Genomic DNA, 19,769 nt, shown 5'->3' with positions numbered 1-19,769 from the left:
CATGAAAGGGAGCTTACCACAGTCTTCACACCCTGTTCAGATCCTTTCCCTGAATGCTTCAAGCTGTAATTCAGGAAAGCACTGAAGTATGAAGAAAAAGAGCAAGTATTCAGGAAATGCCTTCCTGATTTGGAGCCTTAATGGGACCTTGCATTAGTTGGATGAAAGGCTGTGACAGTCCCCATGTCTGTCAGAGTTTTGTGTCAGAACCAAAATAACGAGGGCCTTATCATGACATGCTGTCAGTGATGGAATAGAACACAGTGCCAAGAAGCAGTGCATCACAACTTGGCTGAAGGTCCTTGCAGCGTGACCCACTTCTTGAAGATGTTTTCTGAGGAACTTCAGATAGGCAGCAGATTAATCTTTTCCAGATGAGGCAGGAGACAATGCTGTTGTCCTCCCCCTTTGGAGCTGGTCAGATTGCTTGGCTGTGTCCTTTGGAGTCAAACACGAAGCCCTGAATGTACTTTGATCATACAAAGGGGATCTGGTTCCCTGACCTGTTGCCTCTGTTCTGGCCCAGGTTGAGCTACTGCACTGACAAGAGGGTGTTGGACTATCTGCCCTTTCTTACAATAATGAACATGCCGTCTTACAGTGCTGCAGGCTGCAGTTAAGCATTAAGCTATTGTGAGGGTTGTTTTTTCAGTTTCATCCAGGTTGCTTGTCCTGGGTGCAGCATTTAGTTACCTGCAATTGGCTTATCAAACTGCAATTTCACCTGAGCACGTGACACTCTAGCAAGGACAGTGGCAGCTTATTAATAAATTGCTCCAAGGTCCAGATCAGCTGCACTGGAAAACCCTGATTCAAATCCTGCAGATAAATGTTTTTACAGTGCAGTTTTCCTTAGCCAGCTTAAAAGCGATTCAACAGGGGGGTGTGCCTGCTGTATGTCTCTGTGAGGAGCAGACATCAGCAGATGTTGCAACATATAACCTGCATCCAAACAAGTGTCTCATTGTCATTTTAATACAAAGCTTGTGAACTGATGGGAGGCTTTCAGTAGGTTTAGGTCCTCTCCAGTTGTATTTCAGAGCATCAGATTTTGTCAATGTGGAGATAACAGGTCAGAGAAAAGGGAAAGGTTACTTGATGGCTTAGAAGTTCCCAATTTTAGTTCCACCATGTATGTACAGTGCTGTGACTAAGGTGTACCCTATATATAACAACACATGCAGCCTGAAGCCTGCAAAACTGATTCCCCCCAGTAGAATGACTCCCTTCAGCCTACTACTTCGTTCTTTCCACCCCAGCAGCCCCAAACAACTCCTCTTGCCCAGCACATTCACCTGAAAGCTGGGCTGCTGCCATGTCTTGAGGTGTGGGTGTGAAGGTACCGCGCTTCCTGGGACAGGTCAGACATGGCATTTCTGCGCATCGCTAGAGATGGGGATTTAGGGACTCGGTATTATATGAAGGTCATAAACTGAAACACATGGTTTAGGTGCTCTCTGACTGAAGAGGGGATTTCCAGGCACACTGAAGTCTCATGTTAGATGGGTTTTTTTTTCTGGATTTGTACTTATGAATGAAAGAGAAGGCTGCATGTTCTCCCCTACGGTCAGGCAGTCATGGATATGCACAACTACGGTGTGATTTGTGAGTCTCTGCTAAACAGGAGCTTGTGTCTGTGCATGATTATTAATAGTATTGTCAATGTAACTAAAGAGACAGATTTAATAAGCAACACCACATAATTGAAAGAGTGAGGAATGATCTCTTACTGTGGCAAACATGATCTCTAAATGCTGTATGAAGACAACATTTTCATTTTTCTGTCTGCTTTCATTGTTAGCTGCTCCTGCACTCCAGAAACCTACGGGCCTCACTGTGCCTTGAAGTTTGATGACTGCCAGGGAGGATCTGAGAGACTCTGTGGGCATGGCATCTGCATAGATGCAGAGAGAGATCAGCCCAACAAGGTAAGGAGCAAGGTGTAAGTCTCATTACACAGCACAGCATGAATAAGCAACAAATAATGTTGAGCACCACAAAACTGTGTAGCACAGGCTGCTGCTGAAAAACAGAAAGCCATTGTACAGCATAACCTAACTTCTCTGTTGTCCCAAGGACAGGAGAAAGAATTGACAATGCTTTGTGTCTTGTTAGGGTTACGTGTATGTGGTGGTTTGACCCTGGCTGGAGGCCAGATGCCCACCAAAGTTGCTCTATCACTCCCCTTTTCAACTGGACTGGGGAGAAAATAGAGAGGCTTAGGAGTTGAGGTAAGGACAGGGAGAGATCATTCCATGATTAGCGTCACCGGCAAAACAGACTCAACACAGAATAAAGGAAAGAAACTCTCTAATTTATTACACTACACTGCACACACAGTGACACCAGAGTCAGAATGGCAACCAGATCTTAAAGCACCTTCCCCCACACCTCCCTTCTCAGCAGATTTCACCTTAGTCATGATTTTGCTCCCTTCTTCCCCCTCCCCTACTGTGCACAGGGAGGAGCAGGGAACGGGGGTTTCGGTCAGTTCCTCACAAGTTGTTTTCCTTCTTGGCTCGGGGGGGGCAATCCTCACATCCTTCCCCTGCTGCACCGTGGGGTCCCACTCACGGGACACAGTCCATGAACTTCTCCAACATAAGTCCTTTCCAACAGGGCTTCAGCTCTTCACCAGCAGTCCCAGTGTGGGTCACTGCTATGCGGTGCAGTCATAAATCATAGAATGTCTCTCGGTCTCTCACATCCAGACTGCTCCAGCCTGGTCCCCCATGGAGTCACAAGCAAGTCCCCCAGCAAACCTGCTCTGGCATGGGTCTCTTTCTCTCTCTCTCTCTCTGTCTCTCCCTCTCCATGGGCCGCAGATCTGCTTCCAGAGGCTTGCTCCAGTGTGGATCACAGCATTTTCCATATGTCTCCACCTTCTCCACCACTGAGTCTGTCCATGGGCTGCAGGTGGGATCTCTGCTCCTCGTCTTCTTCCATGCGTGGCGGGGGAAAACCTGGTCCACCATGGGTTTCTTCACAGGCTGCAAGGGGCATCTTTCTCTCCAGCACCTGGGATGCCTCATCTGCCCCCTCTTCACTGGCCTCAGTGACTGCACAGTTTCTTAGATCTTCTCACTCCCTTCTCTGGTGGCAAAATGCGTCTACTTGCATTTTTTTTCTCCTAAAAGTGATTCCCAGAGGGGCTGTGACCATTGCTGATGGGATCGGCCTCGGTCAACGACGACTCTGGCCTTGAGATGGCTCTGTGGAGCCTGCAGAGAGCTTCTAGCTGCTTCTTGCAGAAGCCACCCCTACAGCCCCCCTCCTCCACCAGAACCCAGTCCCACACAACTACAACAGTGTAACATGCTACTACATCCATAGGGAACTTGGAAATATTCTTTGGATAAGTCAAAATCTTCTGTGAATCATAACATTCTTACTGTTCATTACTTGGGGAATTCTAAGTTGCTAGACTATTTTATTACTTAAATGATTTAAGACAAACATCATGAATCTTGTTTTTCCTGGGAAAAGACGTACCTGTGGAGTATTGTTGGCAGTGGCCTGGGAAGTACCAGGACAGCATAGTGGCCAGGATGGCCGCTGCTCATCTTCACTGCTCCGCACTGTCAGTTGGACTCAGTTTCTGAACCCAGATGCTCTCCAAGCATCTGCTCTAGGTGGATACTAGCATACACTTGGTGACTTTTCTGGAGCAAGCCAGCTCATTATTTTTGGGAAAAAAGTCTGGGTACAGGGTGTTCACTCCAAAGGGACATACGGAATATGCCAGCTTTGGCTCTTTCCACACACACACCAGCTCTCCAAGAGTACCCTGCCAAGCCTGCGCTCCTTCACACTCCTGCACACCCATGTATCCTTCCAGATACACCACATATTCTTCATGCTATGCAATAAAAAAAAATCCTTTTCTCAATTTATAAATATTTTCACAACTCGTCACTTGCTTTCTGCCTGTTTTTTGTGGAGGAAGCATTTCAAAAGAGTTGAGTGTTGGTTTAACTGTGTCTGCTTCTGTCACAGTCAACAATAAAGATCCAATTAGCTTTAATTGGACCAAAGCTAGATAAATGCTGAAGTCTGGTCATTAGTAAATATTACAAGCGAAAAAACTGTTTTCCTCAGAGAAAATGTATATTTGTAATTTAATGTCAGCGCTGCACATTGCACAGATTACCAAACAGTTTGCTTAACAGAAAACAGCCAAGCTGATTACAGGTTGCTTACACTGATCTGTTTACCCTGGTTACAAAGCAAGTTGATGACTTTTAATTATGTTTATGTACAGCTCGTAATTGCTCTTCATTTTCTCTGGGAGCTTTGGGGTAAATTACAGGTTTCTTTTATGAACATAATGAATGAGCCTGTTGTTGCTTTCATAATCTAAATAGGTAAATTCAGAGGAAGAAATAGAGAGAATTACCAAAGCACTTTATAAAAAAGAATGTGGAAGCCACATAATGCTCTGCAAGCTTTCTTGCTATAGTTTAAAAGACGTTTTATAAAATGAACTCCTCCTGCCCTTCTCTTGACTGCTCTGTCTTAAATTTGTAATGTGATGTTTGTTGTGGCAGCCCAAGTACCGCTGTATTTGTGACAGTGGCTGGATGTCCCCTCCTGGCAGCCCTGCCTGCAGTGCTGATATAGATGAATGCAGCCTCCCGAATCGTCCGTGTTCGCAGAATCCACCTGTGCAGTGCCACAACACACCAGGCTCCTACTCGTGTGGTCCCTGCCCCACAGGTATCTCGTCCTTCGGTGCTCTCGTGTGGGAGGGGGTGGCAGCAGGTAGTGCTGCCTGTATCTCATAAGCACAGAGACACGATCCAGATGAGAGTAACTCCATGAAATGGTTGTGTCTGTAGTCTAGAGAATAAATGCCTGCAGGTTGTCTTATCTAGGTAACATAGGCAGTGGTGTCTAATGAATGATTTATCCCATCCTAAACTGAGCATCTATATAGATCTGATGTGCCTTCATGTCCAGAGGTGCCTTCATGTCCAGAGGTAGCTTCATGTCCATCATGTCCTATGACCTTCATGTGATAGGTCTGAGGTACCTCCATGTCACAGATAAACAGAATTGTAGGGGTTGGAAGGGACCTCCAGAGATTATTGTGTCCAACGCCCCTGCCAAAGCAGGTTCCCTAGGACAGGTCACACAGGGAGGCATCCAGACAGGTCTTGAATTTCTCCAGAGAAGGAGACTCCACAACCCCCCATGGCAGCCTATTCCAGTGCTATGTCACCCTCACTGTGAAAAAGTTCTGCATATTGGTGTGGAACTTCCTATGCTCCAACTTGAGGCCATTGCCCCTTGTCCTGTCTCCACAGACCACTGAAAAGAGGCTGCCATTTCCCTCTGCCTCCCACACTTCAGATATTTATAAACATCATAAACATGTCCATATGCTTGCTGCCCTGAGGCAATATCAAAATCTAACTGTCCCTCCAAGCCATATGATCTACGATTCCTCTTCCTGAGTTGTGTAGGTAATATATATAGGGGGAGTATTTAAGATATTTAACCAGAGTTACGATAAAACTTTGCTGCAAATTGTGCATATAAGTACTAGACTGCCTCCTCTTTAAAGTGTGTTTGATTCTGAAATATCCAGAATCCAGTTAAAATAAAATGCTCTTGCACACACTTCTCCAACATGTTGCATTGTAACCTATTTTGCAGTCCAGTAATAACTTTTATCAGTTAGGAGAGGGACAGGTATTCTTTCATTGATGAGATAAAATCCAAATGTCATATTTTTATGCTCTATGAAAAGAGCCACTCAAAGAAGAAAATGACAAGGCCAGGAATTTTCTATCTTAATGTCTCTCCTGTGCTTCTTCTAAGGCTGGCAAGGAAATGGCTACAGTTGCCAAGACATTGATGAATGTGAAAGTAATAATGGAGGATGCTCAACAGCGCCAATGGTTCAATGTATCAACACAATGGGATCCTTCCACTGTGGAGTCTGTCCACCAGGTAATATGGATTTTTTTCTGTTGATAGAACTATACAGAAAGGCTTAAAAGATGAGGATTTAACACATTTGAGCCTGGTTTATGGTAGACTTAAGCCAAAGATTGGTTTTATATGTAGAAGTACATACACAAAGTAATACTGTAATATAAAAATTAGAGTCCATGTATATTCAAGCTGTGTCAGCTATTAATGAACATTTTGTGATGTATGTCTCTAATGACGTTCCTCTGAAATGTGTTTCTCTTGTTTTAGGTAGCCCTTTTCAGTGTTAGAGCCATGATTTGACGAAGGGCTCTTTTATAAAAGATTATTAATGGGAAACAAGGATTGCATAATTATGATAGTAATTTCATTGTCTGTATTAATTGAAAGAGTATCCTGTGTGCCATAAATCAGCTGTATTGTTTCTCTGAAGAAAGCCTAGATAATTGTTTGTCACGCTCTGAATGCTGTCTGAGGCGGCAGTGTTTCCTTTGCAGTACAGGTCAAGCAGTTGAAGCGGTGACTTATGTCTATATAACATGTGATTTATGACTTAAAATTCTTTTTGAGATACATGCTATCAATAACAGAAATTCTACCAGGAGAAAATGTTTCTAACTGATCTTTCAGTGGCTATTTAAATGGCTACTGTGCGCTGAAGGGGTATCACAGTGCTGGAAAAGTGGCCTCAGGCAAGTTTTGATGTGCTCTGGCTGTGCAGGGTCCTGCTGCAGTGCTTTGGTCATGCCAAGCCTCCTGAGAGGAGCTCCAGCTGTGACTGAGACCCAAGCACAGCTGTGGCATGCAGCAGGAAGCCCAGAGGTGGTCCGGGCTGGCTGGGTGCAGGTGTGTAGGGAGGGAAGCATGTGGTGGCTCATTGACCTCACTCTGATGTCACCTGTATTTCAGTAATATATACCTTTTTCCCAGAATCATGGGAGGATTTAGTTAAGATTGGAATTCATCCCTGCCTCAATAAATATGACAGGTTTTACTCCAGTGGTGATCTCAACTCTGTCTTTTTATCTGCAGACAGCTGTTTTTCACATCCTAAATTAGGGATGGTTTCTTCTCATCAGAGAACACTGTGTGTTACAGACTAACTGAGATTTACCTCTGAACAGGTTATGAAGGAGATGGACAAACATGTACCCAGGTTGATATCTGCTCCCTAAATAATGGGGGATGCCATCCTTTGGCTACTTGTACCTCAGCTCCAGGTATGGTACTCTCTTATGGACTGTAACTAGTATCAGTGTGAATCTCAGGGAGGTATTGGTTAAGCTGAACCCACTTCCTAGCAATGTATTTAGATTGCAGCCTCTTCTCCACAGTCAGTTTTACATCACCCAAAGGAATTTACTGGCAGTTTACCTAAAGCAGCAGGTCTTTCCACCAATATTGACAGAAACAGACAGGCTCCACCAAAGAACAGATTATCATAAAAATGTAGATGACTTCACCATTTCTCTTCAATACAGTTTTCCAAATTTCAGCTGAATTTATTACTCTCTTTTTTCTTAATACCCTTTGGCTGCTCTCAACTCACTTTACATGGAAGTGACCTGGGACTCCTAGGTACCCATAGCAAAGCAACACTAGAGACCTTTCTGTGGTCAAACTGAACATTGACAAGGGAAGGTATCAAAACATGAAATAAGTTAGAATTATATAAAGCTTTGCTTCACAAGATCAAAGACCTTTACTGTCATAATCGGTATTTTCATTGCAACAAGGACCAAGTTACTTTCTTGTCCCATCTCCCAAGGGCCAATGCCATTTTGTTCCTGCACGTCTGGGTACACTGGAAGTGGATATGGACCAAATGGGTGTTCTCCTCTCAGTGACATCTGCCAGCTGCAAAACCCTTGTGCAAATGGGCAGTGCCTGGTAAGTGCTGGACTCCTTGCAGTTAGTGGCAGTCATGCACAGTGACCATTTACTTTGTCCAGATGGACCCTGTGATGGCCTTTTGGTTTCCTCAGTGAGGTGTGCTCTGATCAGGAAATTCAGTGCTACAGATCTGGGGATTTTAATAATTCTGTTGTGAAGGTTATTTATTATTATGGTTTGCAGAAATGTTCACAAATGGTAAATTTTTTGCTCCAATAGAGTCTGATCTCATTTGTACCCACTTGTCCTGGGGGAACGATGGGATAACCCTGGGAGGCAGCAGGAAAATGAGACATATGATATGGACTTGGTAGTGTTAACAGTTGAATTCGATGATGCTATGGGTCTTTTCCAGCCTAAATGTCTAAGTAGCATCCTATGATGCTACTTTTCCCTCTTCCCATTTTCTGTATGAAAGCAGATGATCCTTTCACCTCCACTCCATCCCTTACCAGCGTTGCTCCCTATCTCTTCTGCAGGTACCTACTGTCTTTTCACTCAGATATTCAAAAGGCCTTTTGTGCCCAGATCTCGTCTACTTTTCCTATTTAGAAACTATTTATTTTAGTCAATTAAAATATATGATTCTTCCCGTAAATATATCCTAACGTACAACCATAGGCAAGCATTGGTTACAGACTGCTACTTAAAGATAATAGTCAGTTGCTTCCATACTGGGACTAAAGAAGCATCTAACGAAACACAGGAAAAGCAGAGCTAAATTTGTTCTATGTAATGACAGATGAAATATAATGTTAATTAAATATCAAGCAATGCAGATCAGAAAACACCTTTTCATCTTCTAAAGCAGCATTCAGGGCCCTAAAAATAGATGAAAATCTCTTCCATCATACTGAAATTCTCTGTTCACAACACAAAAGGAAAATAGAGCAAAAGGAAATAGAGCGCATTGATTGTATGTTATCAAAGATGGGATTGTTAGTATGTACCTTAGAATACCATGTTCTGATTTACTTGTACAAAGTGTGTCAATAAAACAAGAACTATAAGGAAAGAGGACATATAAAATTAAAACTGTTACAGATATGGAAAGACTTGATTTTAAGAAGTAGTAATGGCTGAGACAAAAGAAGTGGAAAAGGGACATAGAGGATAAGGAATAAAGCAGAGAAGGAAATGCAATTATTCTCATTTAACATCCCTCAGGGTGAAAATGACAGTTAACAGCCCACGTAACTGCAGTGCAGACTTCTCAGAGAACAGGCTGGAGAGAAATGATTTATAAACCACTGTTATCTTGACTTGCTATTTATAAGATTTAGATAATATGATTGACTTGTTTCTAGGGTGATTATTTTAATGCCAAGCAAACAGTTTCCTGAATGACTAAATGAATACAGATTTTGACTTTCCAGAAAGTAATTTGAAAGAGCCCTGCAAAGAAAGAACTTAATAGAAAAAGCAAAGAGGTAGATAATCTGATTAGGTTTTGGATTTATTTTCGCACTCATCAGTGACCGTCAAGGTTCCAAAGGCTTTTTTTTCTTTGCTCTTGCTTCTCCACTAAAGTAAATCTAAATATCAGGCTTTCTGCCAACTATATTGATTCCTTTAGGTGATCCATGCTCATTAAGTTTATTGCATCTTCTTATACCTGTAGGCAATGGTGTCTGGATATGTCTGCCTGTGTAATGCAGGTTGGACAGGCCCTAATTGTACGGAGAACATTGATGAATGCATTAGCAACCCATGCCAGAATGGGGGTAGCTGCACTGATGGGGTCAACAGCTATTCCTGCGAGTGCACCAGTGCCTGGACTGGACCACAATGCCAGACTGCCCAGCAAGGTATGGCTGGGACCTCCTTTCCAGGAGGAATGGTCTACAAGGCTTCAGCAAGATGTTTGGTGTATGTCATTAATATGTGAATAAGAACCAAGTTGTGTTGGGAAAAAATCCCAAATATCTTCTTCATGGATTACAGGTCCCAACCCAATGTGCCTTGAAGTCAGACTTTTCCCTAAAAAAACCCCTGCTTGTAGCTGCTTTGTTTAGCAGTAGGAGCATAGCAATGAAGTTGATCTACAGGCCCACTGGCCTTGACTGGAGGCCAGACATCTTAAAATCGTGTCTCTATTCCTGAGAACTGGCCCATTCAGCTGGTTGGGAAAGAGAATCCGATGTAAGGAGAACAGGTTTACAAGAGAATATATTAATGTTTCTCTTTTGCACATATTGTTTCGTTTGTTGTGAAGCTGAGAGGTTCTGACATTTTCAGTCAAGATGAAAAGCCAGAAAAGGTTTTCAAACAGAAATTTAATGAAAGAAATCTTATCCATGAAAATGAGGAACTCTTGAGTTTTATAGTGACTGCAAGGTCCTGGTCCTGCCTTTAATGTTTCTTCTTTATACCACTTTTTCTGTTTGTTTGGGATTTTTTTGCCATTAATTTTGATTAAACAAGGTCAGGATGGCATTCCAGTGACTGTCCCAGTGGCAACCACTGTTGGATGGCTCATAATGTATTGCAGATTGCTGTGAAGAAAGCAGATTAACTTTCCACAGAGTATACAATGTAGAACCTTCACTGAGCCACTGTGAATTCTGCTCTGTTTTAGAGCTACTTCAGGTTGTTTCCTATTTTCCATAAATATCTAACCAGTAATGTTTTATTATTAAGCATATGTGGAAAAAATATTTTGAACCATTCGTAATAGAAAGGACAGAAAACCAGTTTTTATCCAGTGAGAATTTGTAATGTATCAATTTTTGTTCTAGTTCCTTAGCAAGGGAAAAATAATACATTTTATGACATAATAATTTTGAATCTGTTTGAGAAATTATGAGATGTTTTAGATGGACACTTTAAAGTATTTAAAAATTTTTTTTCACCATTCCTTGAAAAAAATACTTCATTTTGCTGAGATCAGAATATTTATTTAGCATCAGTTCAGTGGTAAACTACAGCTGTCTGTTGTACACTGTAGCTATATGTGCATTGTATTCTGGGTGCTTTATAGACATGTTTTTTTGGTATTCCCAGTTCACAGCTCCCATTCATTGTCCAGTGGGAACAGAGTCTATGCTGTATTGAGAGGTGTTATCAGGCCCAGAGATCAGATGAAAAAGAATAAACAGGACAACAAAAGTTCCAGAGAGTAACTTCTATGATACACTGGTACTGAGAAAGATAATTTTATATCATGCTAGCTTCAAAATGTTATTTCGGTATAGGTGAAAAATTTAGAAGTTCAATGTGGAGCTAACCTTCAGGAAACAAACTAGTTATGTACAGAATCAACATCTTTTGGCAGTATCCACACATTCCAGCTGGAAATCTGTATTATTTTTCCAGAAATAACTTTTTCTCAGGGAGTAATTTTTGTCATTTTTGTGATGTCATTCCATGTTAAATGAAATCCTGAAGAATCTTTTACAGAATTATCTTTCAACCTTGTTTTATATATTTAGGGAGCCAAAGCTATGCTAGAAAGTTTCATTTTGTTTAAGTCTGTATAGTGATAGTACAATTAATCTGCCTAATTTTCTCTCTCTCTCTGCAGTTTGTGGAGGATATCTCTCAGGCTCCAGGGGGACTTTCAGTTACCCTAACAACCCAAACAGCCAGCAGTACAACAATGGGGTCAGCTGCGCTTGGCTTATTCAAACTTATCCCAACAAGGTAAAATAGAGCTCAGGTTAAAGAAACCCTCACTCTGCGTGAGCCCTCCACCCATCAGAGCAAACATGACTATCTTCATATCCCAGATTCAAACATTGTGACCCAACCCTCTCAAAAGAAAGGGTTTTTCAAAAAGAATAAGTTTCACATCCTTACAGCCTTCAGGCTCCTTGGCCTAAGAATTTTCCTGGGTGAAATTTCCAAGGTTTTTCCTATGCAGCTGAGGGTTAGAATTTATTCACCTGCCACCACCTAGAGAAGGTGTCCGGTTTACATCGCTTTAGAATGGGAATGCAGAATGCTGAATTCATATGGTCAATGGCTTTGTGTAATAACAAAAGTTGAATTTTTTAAGGATTAATTTTTAAATGTCACACACAAATGTATATTCTGATATGTGTGTGTCTGACATATACTCAGGCTTAGAGATTTTAGGCCTGAAAGCTACTTTTGTCTTTGGCAGAGTTATGTTAGAGCGACCAGTGAGGAATCTGAACATAGATAAAGCCTTGCATGTCACTAAGTGTCTGAGAGATATTGCAAAAAGAGATAATTTGGGTTTTTTAACTCCCATGACAATACTTTCAAGTGTAGCAATGATGAAAAATGTTAATTATCTGATGAACAAACTGCCATGGAAAATCTGGAATAAAGTTCTTTTTGACATATTTCAAGCCTTTCACGTGGCTTGAAATAGATATACATATGTATTTCACATATACAACAGATGCAGCAAATGGTCTCAATTATTAGTTTATTGAAATAATGCTCTTTCCAGACAACTCCACTGTCTGAATTCTTTTCTAACTTCTTTCTTTTCTTTTGAGCCTTAAGATTCTGCTGTGTCTTCTTCTGCCCTGGAACTTTTCAGGAAATAACATAATGGCTCTAAAGCTTGTAGATTGTCACAGTTGCATGAACAAATACATCTGCTCTGCTCAGAGTTACTGCATAAACTGTGTCTCAGCAGATGGAGGGAAAAAAAAAAGATATACTTTTTGTTTTTCTACTTCCTGTTAGATCCTGAATATTACTTTCCCATTCTTCCAACTGGAGACTAGTAATGAGTGTAGCTCTGACTTCCTTCAAATCCATGATGGACCTTCAGCATCAGCACATATGGTGGGAAAATACTGTGGCTCCTCACCTCCTGCAAGGCTTTTCAGTTCCCACAACTCGCTGTATTTTTGGTTCTACTCAAACCACATGATTACGGCTGGAGGTTTTACTGTTCAATGGGAATCTCGGGATCCTGGTAAGTTTGATAAAACATCATGTCATTAAGCATCTTCACAGCTTTGGAGCAAAATGAATGACATTTCCTTTGATTAGGAAATACTAGGAACAGTAGGGCAGTAGGCTGAAATATAGACATATATGTAGCTTAAAATATTTAAACTCCAACTCTATGCCTCTGCTGGTGTTCAAGGCTGCTTTCTAAGTCCTGTGAGCAATCCCCCAAAGAACACGTGTTCTGGAGATGCTGATTAGTTCTCTTTCCTCATAGAAGTAGCTAGTACTTTGAGCAGACAAGTTACTCTTTTTTGACACTGACAGTTTGTGAGAGGCTAAAGAGCTTGAACTGTGCTTTCCAAACATGATAGATCATTGGAAAGTTAATTTTAAATTATCTGTGAGCTTTTTGGTATGATTTTCTGTATGTTTCTTTTGCTTGAATTCTTGGTAATGCCGCTTGCTTGATTCTTCCAGGAAGTCTGCCAGTGCATTACCAGAGATAAACTCCACATCATCTTGTGCAACATCCAACTCACTTCAGTGTCCTGTGTATTATTTAGAAACATTATTATGCGTTAGGTTGCCTTTTGAAAGAACTGTACAGTAAAAAAAAAAAAAAAAAGTAGAAATCCCAGGGTGTAAATGGTTTATTTATTTCCAGAAATATTTATTGAAATGTGAGTTTGGGCATTTTTTTTTCTTTCAATTGACATTATTAGATAATTACGAATTGACAGTTGGACACTGAAAAGTGAAAACAAATCTTTTGGCTAAAAAAAAAAAGGAGGTAGGTATAGATATGACTAAACTAGCTATTCCTTAGGAATTATACAGAAGTTACCCCTACCATTCCTAACTGTTATGCTGCAAGGCATGGGGTTTTTCTTACAGATGTAGAAACCAGCCTTCCCTGTAATTAACCTTTTTGTTTGTTTGTTTCATTTTGTTTTGTTAAATTAAAACAGTCCTTTTCTAGGATAAAACACAGGGATTATTTGCAAAGTACAGAAATTCAGATTAATTTTGTAAATTAAATCCAAAACACAGTGCATTTAATCATTCTTCTAAAGATATTTCTATCATAACTGGGAAAAATAATCTTTCTTTTACTGTGCAAATTGGAACTGAGCAGCAGAATTCATTGTAAAATTTAAAGAAAGAAGTAACTTGTTCATCTGTTTGGCTAGATCTTTGACTTTTGACAGTGCAGGAGAATTCATCTTCCGACCTGACGTGGTGTTAAAGATTGTTCTTCCATGTTTCCTTGCTGTTAGAATGTGGTGGTGAGCTGACGGGTACTTACGGCTCGATAAGCTCTCCAGGATACCCTGGTAACTATCCTGTAAACAGAGACTGTTTCTGGACCATCTCAACCAGTCCTGGCCTCCTCATCACATTTGCTTTTGGCACACTAAGACTAGAACACCATGAAAACTGCAGCTATGACCATTTAGAGGTAATGTTTAATTGTGGAGTATGACAAAATTTCATGGCTATGTTATTGAAAAACAAGAGATTTCAAAACTTTTTGTATATACAGAAGAGGACTGTCTGAAAATTAAAGCCTGGATTGAAATGATCATTTCTACTTTTTCCAACCATCAGTGCAGAGTCAGGTAGAGGCAGTATAACAGGAAGGGGATGAGATCCTGCTCCACTATGATCAGTGGAAGTCTTGTGAATAAAGGTGGTGGGATTCAGGTGGGAAACTTTCACTTTCTTACACAGTTCAGTCTCCAAATTCCTTGTTAAATGTCAACCCTTAAAGAATTAATCAGCCTAATGTAAACTATTAGGGAAAGGGATCTAAGATTAGTAGATTCATATTATTGTACAGTCCGTGACTTGATGTGTGATCTTAGGGCTTTTTCTCAGGTGCAAAGTAATGATACAATATACTGAGTTGGAAGGGACCCATAAGGATCAAGTCCAATGGTTAGAGAATTCACCAATTCTCAGTCATGGAAATGAGAAGCTGTCTTGGAACAGTATGTTCTCCAAAATTATGTAATACAAATCATGATTTCAGGAAAACAGATCAATGGTAGGCCTCCAGATACTTTCTTGCCTTTTCACAAAACCCTTGCTGAGTCTCCTGGGAGCACCAGCACAGCTATGCTGGTGGGCGTGGTTCACAGAATCACAGAATAGTAAAATTACAGGACAGTAAGAGATTGGAAGGGACCTATGGAGATCATCTAGTCCAACCACTCTACTAAAGCAACCTAGAGCAGATTGCACAGGATCATGTCCAGGCAGGTTTTTAATATCTCCAGATATTCTTGTCTTTTTGGAGGAAACTTCCTATGAGCTTCCTTCTTCCACCCACCATCTATAATATCGCCTGGGGCCTCAGAGATTACTTTAAGAATGTTGTTATCGTTCACAGTTGGCACACATCTAATGATCCTAAATGCTGATCTATTGCTCTGTCTAGATTCGAGATGGTCTTCTTCCACAAGACCCTGTTCTTGGTAAATACTGTAGCACTGGATCTCCACCCCCACTCCAAACCACTGGTCCATATGCATGGATTCATTTTCACTCTGACGAATTAGTTACTGATAAGGGCTTCCACATTCTCTATACAACATCTCCTGGTAAGTGAAATTCAGCATTAAAGGTTGGTCTGTGACATTCCCAACATGTGAACATCTCAATTGATATATTTTTTCTTTAATATAGCAGATCCAAGTTGTGGAGGAAATTACACAGATAGTGAAGGGGTTATCACATCCCCTTTCTGGCCTAACCCCTATGTCAACAACCGACAGTGTATCTACATTATCAGACAGCCAGAGGATGAAAAAATATACCTCAACTTCACCCATATGGAGCTGGAGAATCGCACTGCTTGTTCTTCAAATTATATTGAGGTGAGTTCTCTTAAATCAGTTCATATGAAATGTTGATTACATATGTGTACAAAACCATGTCTCCTAATTTCTGTCCCAGGGGCCACTGCAGAAATAGGTGTTAACCAAAGGACTAAGTATACCAATTTATTAGGGTCCAAAAGTCACAGGGGCTAAAAGAGCAGGACTGTACATAGGAAATGAAGCAAAGATAAGAGAACAAGAAAATCTGTCTAGCTTAACACTAATTCTTAATCAGCTGTGCATGATTAAGGTGGAATTTGGACCTTTGGTAAATGCATGCCAAATGCAAGAAAAATAGAAACAATGACATAGCCACTACACAGCATTTTCTGGAGTCATGGTATTGTTATATAGAAAATTTTGTTCTGGCACAAAAAGGAAGCATGCCAGAAGTTTATTACTCCCATAACTGAAATCTTAGAAGTCTAATTCAAGAATTGTTATTAGCCTCAATCTAATTATTATAGAAAATATACTAGTACCATTAGAATGTTTCTATGTGGAAAATTTAATAATTTACATTTACAATAGTAAAGTTGATACTAACTGGGATCCACTTGAGGTGATTTTCATGTTTGCTTTTATACCTAGCTCTCTCTTCATTGGTCTGCAGCTTCGTGTTACATCTGTGTTTATTAACACAGTGTGCCATTTCAGTACATCAGATACCGTTCCTTCATTTTGTTTGTTATCTTGGTTTTATCCACCTCCAGGTCTGCATTTCCTTAGCTGCCCGCAAGTGAGGGTTGGCATGGTGCTGTGCAGGCCAGGGGCTTGAGGCCTGAGTGCTCGTGGGGGTTGAGCAGAGTCTCACAGCCAGGGCCCATCCCACTGCCCTAGCCAGGGAGCAAGGCAGTCCCAAGCACCTCACAGCTCCCTGGGGACAGGGCTGGTCAGAGGTCAGACTGGACATGTCTCTCTGGGTGGACTCAGTGCAACAGTGCCCTTGGCATGGCCACCTGCAGTCTAGTTTGGGCAGTGACTGATGGCCCTGGGGAGCTGACTTGGGGTCCTAGGCTGTGGGCAGGGTGCAGGGGTGCTGGCCGGGGCAGGCTGGGCCAGTGAGTCCCAGTGATGCCCTCAGGGCCTGACAAGATATTTATCTCAGTGGCCTCACACGCTGTCCCTGTGCTCCTCTGTGCCGCACCCCAACTCGTCAAGTCTGTTGTACACAGCCCATGTTTCTCCACACTGTGTCATCAAGTTACGGTCATAAGTACCTCATCCTACATGGAATGGGTGCTGGGTACTGCTCTCTGTATAAAACTGTGTCTGTACCACTCAGAATGAAACAGAAGGAAAACAAACAGGGCACAGACACCCAGTCAATTGGTGACGGTGGCCCCAAAGCTGAAGCAGGTAGAATAAAACCCTGCAGCCCCAGCACAAAGCTGGGTCCTGCACTGACAGCTGCATGGTTACGTGGCAGTGCATGCTTGGGCTTGTACTTAATCTCTTCTTGACCAAGCAAGGAATAGACCCCTGTGAGCTCCGTGCAGTTAATCCATTTTTAAAAGATGTTATTGTGCTGACATCCCTCCTTCTCTAATTCAGAGACTTTGGTTGGAATGAAGTGTAATTAATTTCTGAAATGAGAGGGGAAGTGTGTTTAATGAAAACAGACAGCTTTTGTTTGTTTGGCCTGGTACTCCTCTCGCCTAATTGCTGGCAGAACAGCAGCTAAATTCACAGCAGCCCGAGAAACAAAACCATTTCTGTTGTAAGCAATCAGTTTGTATTAATTCAGCAAGGCTTTTACCTCACTGTTTGCCATTGAGTTTCCCTGTGCTTCTGTCCTCTTTTTCTTCCTACCTACCCCTTTGCTTGGTGACTTAGCCCAAAGCAGAGGAACATGATGGACATTTCTGACCAGAGCAGTCAGTACAACCACCATACTCTTTTATCAAGGCCATATATTTTCCATATATGTTTTTCTAAAATAATGTCTTGCTGGGTTTCATTGTGAAGTTCAGCTAGGGAGATAGCTACTTCAAAAGTTACTCTCCTACAATTCTTTTGTGAGTTTGAAAAGGTGCAGATTTCTCCCATCCCTGGTGATTGCCAGGAAACCTGAAGAGTTTCCACAGGGACCAGACACAGCTCACAGGCACTTGCTCAGGGAGGGATGTTTAGTCTCTTGCTAAGGAAGGAACAGCATGGAACCAACAGTCTGCACTAAGAAACTAGAGACAATAAAACTTAGAGAACCAGGGGTTTTTTATCACTACTCACTGGGCTTTATAAATCAGCTCAAGAAAAATATGTAAACTCCTATAAATTACAGCTCTGGAAGCTTTAATTGCTGTCCAAAGATTTTCTAAAAATTCTAACACAAACTCTGACCTGCTCTGCTGTAAATCTAGAATAATTCTGTCACCTTAAACTCAAGTTCCAGGGAAATCAAAAATATTTGTTAGTCAAAAAGCCATCTCACCAACTGGAAACTGCCAAAGCTGAGCAAGCAGGCCAGCCACTGCCTGCTCACAAAGGCACCGACAAGAGTTCCCCGCCTTCTCTCCCAGGCTGTGGAGAAATGTAGCTGAGGAGGAAAGATGATGTGATGAGGGGACCTGAAAGCTGGATGTCCCTGACTTTGCCAGTGATTTCACTGGAATGATTTTTTTGGGTTGACAGCATATGGGTGCATTTAAAAGCAGCTCCAACTACATGAGTCACTTTTACAGCAGAAAAGACCTGTTTTGTTTTGAGGAGAATCTTTGGGAGAAAAGTTGCATTTTTTGCCTGAGCAAACAGCAGGGAGCCTTTTTTTTTTAATCTCAGCTTGTTGTCTTCCCTCTTGGAATGAGATTTGCCCCTAAGAGAGTGTTTGGAGCGCTTCAGCTATACCAGTGCTCTGCCTGGTACCCTGAATGTACCTAATCTGGACTGTGGGTTCAGGGCCTGAAGTGTAAATACCTCAATACTTCTTTCCTTTCTACTCTCCTTAATGATCAAGATTTATAATTGACTTATAGGAAAACACATCAGATACATTTCTCCTGTGATTAGCAAATTCATTAAGGTCAGTAGAGTGCAGAAGGTAAAAGCTGGAAGCGATTCCATCATACAGCTTCATTGTCATCATCATGCACTGGACCCTTCAGATAAAATAGTGGGACTCAGAGTTGCATCTCTGGTTAGTGAGCTGTCTGGATGCATTAATGTATGGGTGTGATGGGACATGTGCTTATTCTAGAGAAGACACATAAAAAATCACTAGAAACTTCAGGGCCAGAGTGAGAAAGCAACCAATATCCTTTCCCCAACAGATTTTAGTGCTGACAAAATTTTCATAGGTGTCACTGGTGAGCACCTTACATGTCTCTTTCACCTAAAGGCATCACTTTGGAAGTATAGGCCCAAACTATGCTAAAGCACAGAGAGGATGTGTCTCATCCTAATGCCCTGTGACAGTAGCATGTATATATGTCTTCTCTGCTGATTGTTTGATCCTTCCTTTGAGCTTTTGTAAATTGTGTGCTTGTGCTAATTACAGTGATGGCTCTTTGCCCCTCTTATAAATAAGTAAAGTAGTTACTTCATTGTGCTAGGGAGCTTGCTCTGGGAGGGGGGTTGGACCCGATGATCTCTCGAGGTCCCTGCCAACCCCTACAATTCTGTGATTCTGTGATTCTGTGATTCTTTTGTTATTTAGCAACCCTGTGGGATTACAATTTTATCAATATATCAGTTCCCAATGCTTTTATGATCTGGCATTTTTCTTTTTTTCTTTTTGATGACTAGGTTCGAGATGGTGACAGTGAAGAGTCTTCCCTTATCAGAAAATTCTGTCATGGTACAGTAATGTCTCCAATCACTTCAACTGGCCACAGTCTCTGGATCAAGTTCAAGTCTGATACTTCTGTGCAAAAGGCTAGCTTCAGGGCCATTTATCAAGTTGGTAAGAGGAACTGGTGATTTAGTAAACTGATCTGTAATTTGGATGCTTTTAGTCATTTCTGTGCTATATTATCCACATAACAGGTTTAGAACAAACTTAAGAAGAAAGGAAAGAAAACATAGAGTAAATTTATTTATTTATTGCTACTTCTAGAAATGGTAAGATGGTATGTCAGTATGTCTGTTGTAGGCACTCCTAGCATACTTGGATATGTACCCCTCATTGCTTCTATTAATGATAAATCACTTAATGCTAACATACCAAATACGATAGAGCTATAA

The 19,769-nt window shown here is 41.4% G+C and overlaps 1 protein-coding gene across 1 annotated transcript in view; it reads left to right on the top strand.

The window, feature by feature from the left end:
• Positions 1-19,769, top strand: part of CUBN (cubilin) — a gene marked incomplete at both ends in the record, with an annotated part of 142,012 nt that overhangs the window by 5,755 nt on the left and 116,488 nt on the right. Inside the window, 12 exons of the mRNA XM_084260408.1 lie at positions 1,802-1,928; positions 4,548-4,716; positions 5,824-5,955; positions 7,062-7,157; positions 7,706-7,827; positions 9,452-9,638; positions 11,354-11,472; positions 12,493-12,727; positions 13,983-14,164; positions 15,146-15,308; positions 15,394-15,584; positions 19,332-19,488. Coding sequence (XP_084116534.1) covers positions 1,802-1,928; positions 4,548-4,716; positions 5,824-5,955; positions 7,062-7,157; positions 7,706-7,827; positions 9,452-9,638; positions 11,354-11,472; positions 12,493-12,727; positions 13,983-14,164; positions 15,146-15,308; positions 15,394-15,584; positions 19,332-19,488 — 1,880 coding nt within the window. The remainder of the gene's footprint in view (positions 1-1,801; positions 1,929-4,547; positions 4,717-5,823; positions 5,956-7,061; positions 7,158-7,705; positions 7,828-9,451; positions 9,639-11,353; positions 11,473-12,492; positions 12,728-13,982; positions 14,165-15,145; positions 15,309-15,393; positions 15,585-19,331; positions 19,489-19,769) is intronic.

Source organism: Gallinula chloropus (genome assembly GCF_964237585.1).
Source record: "Gallinula chloropus genome assembly, chromosome: 2".
Lineage (NCBI taxonomy): Eukaryota > Metazoa > Chordata > Aves > Gruiformes > Rallidae > Gallinula > Gallinula chloropus.
This window is presented reverse-complemented; position numbering and strand designations above follow the sequence as displayed.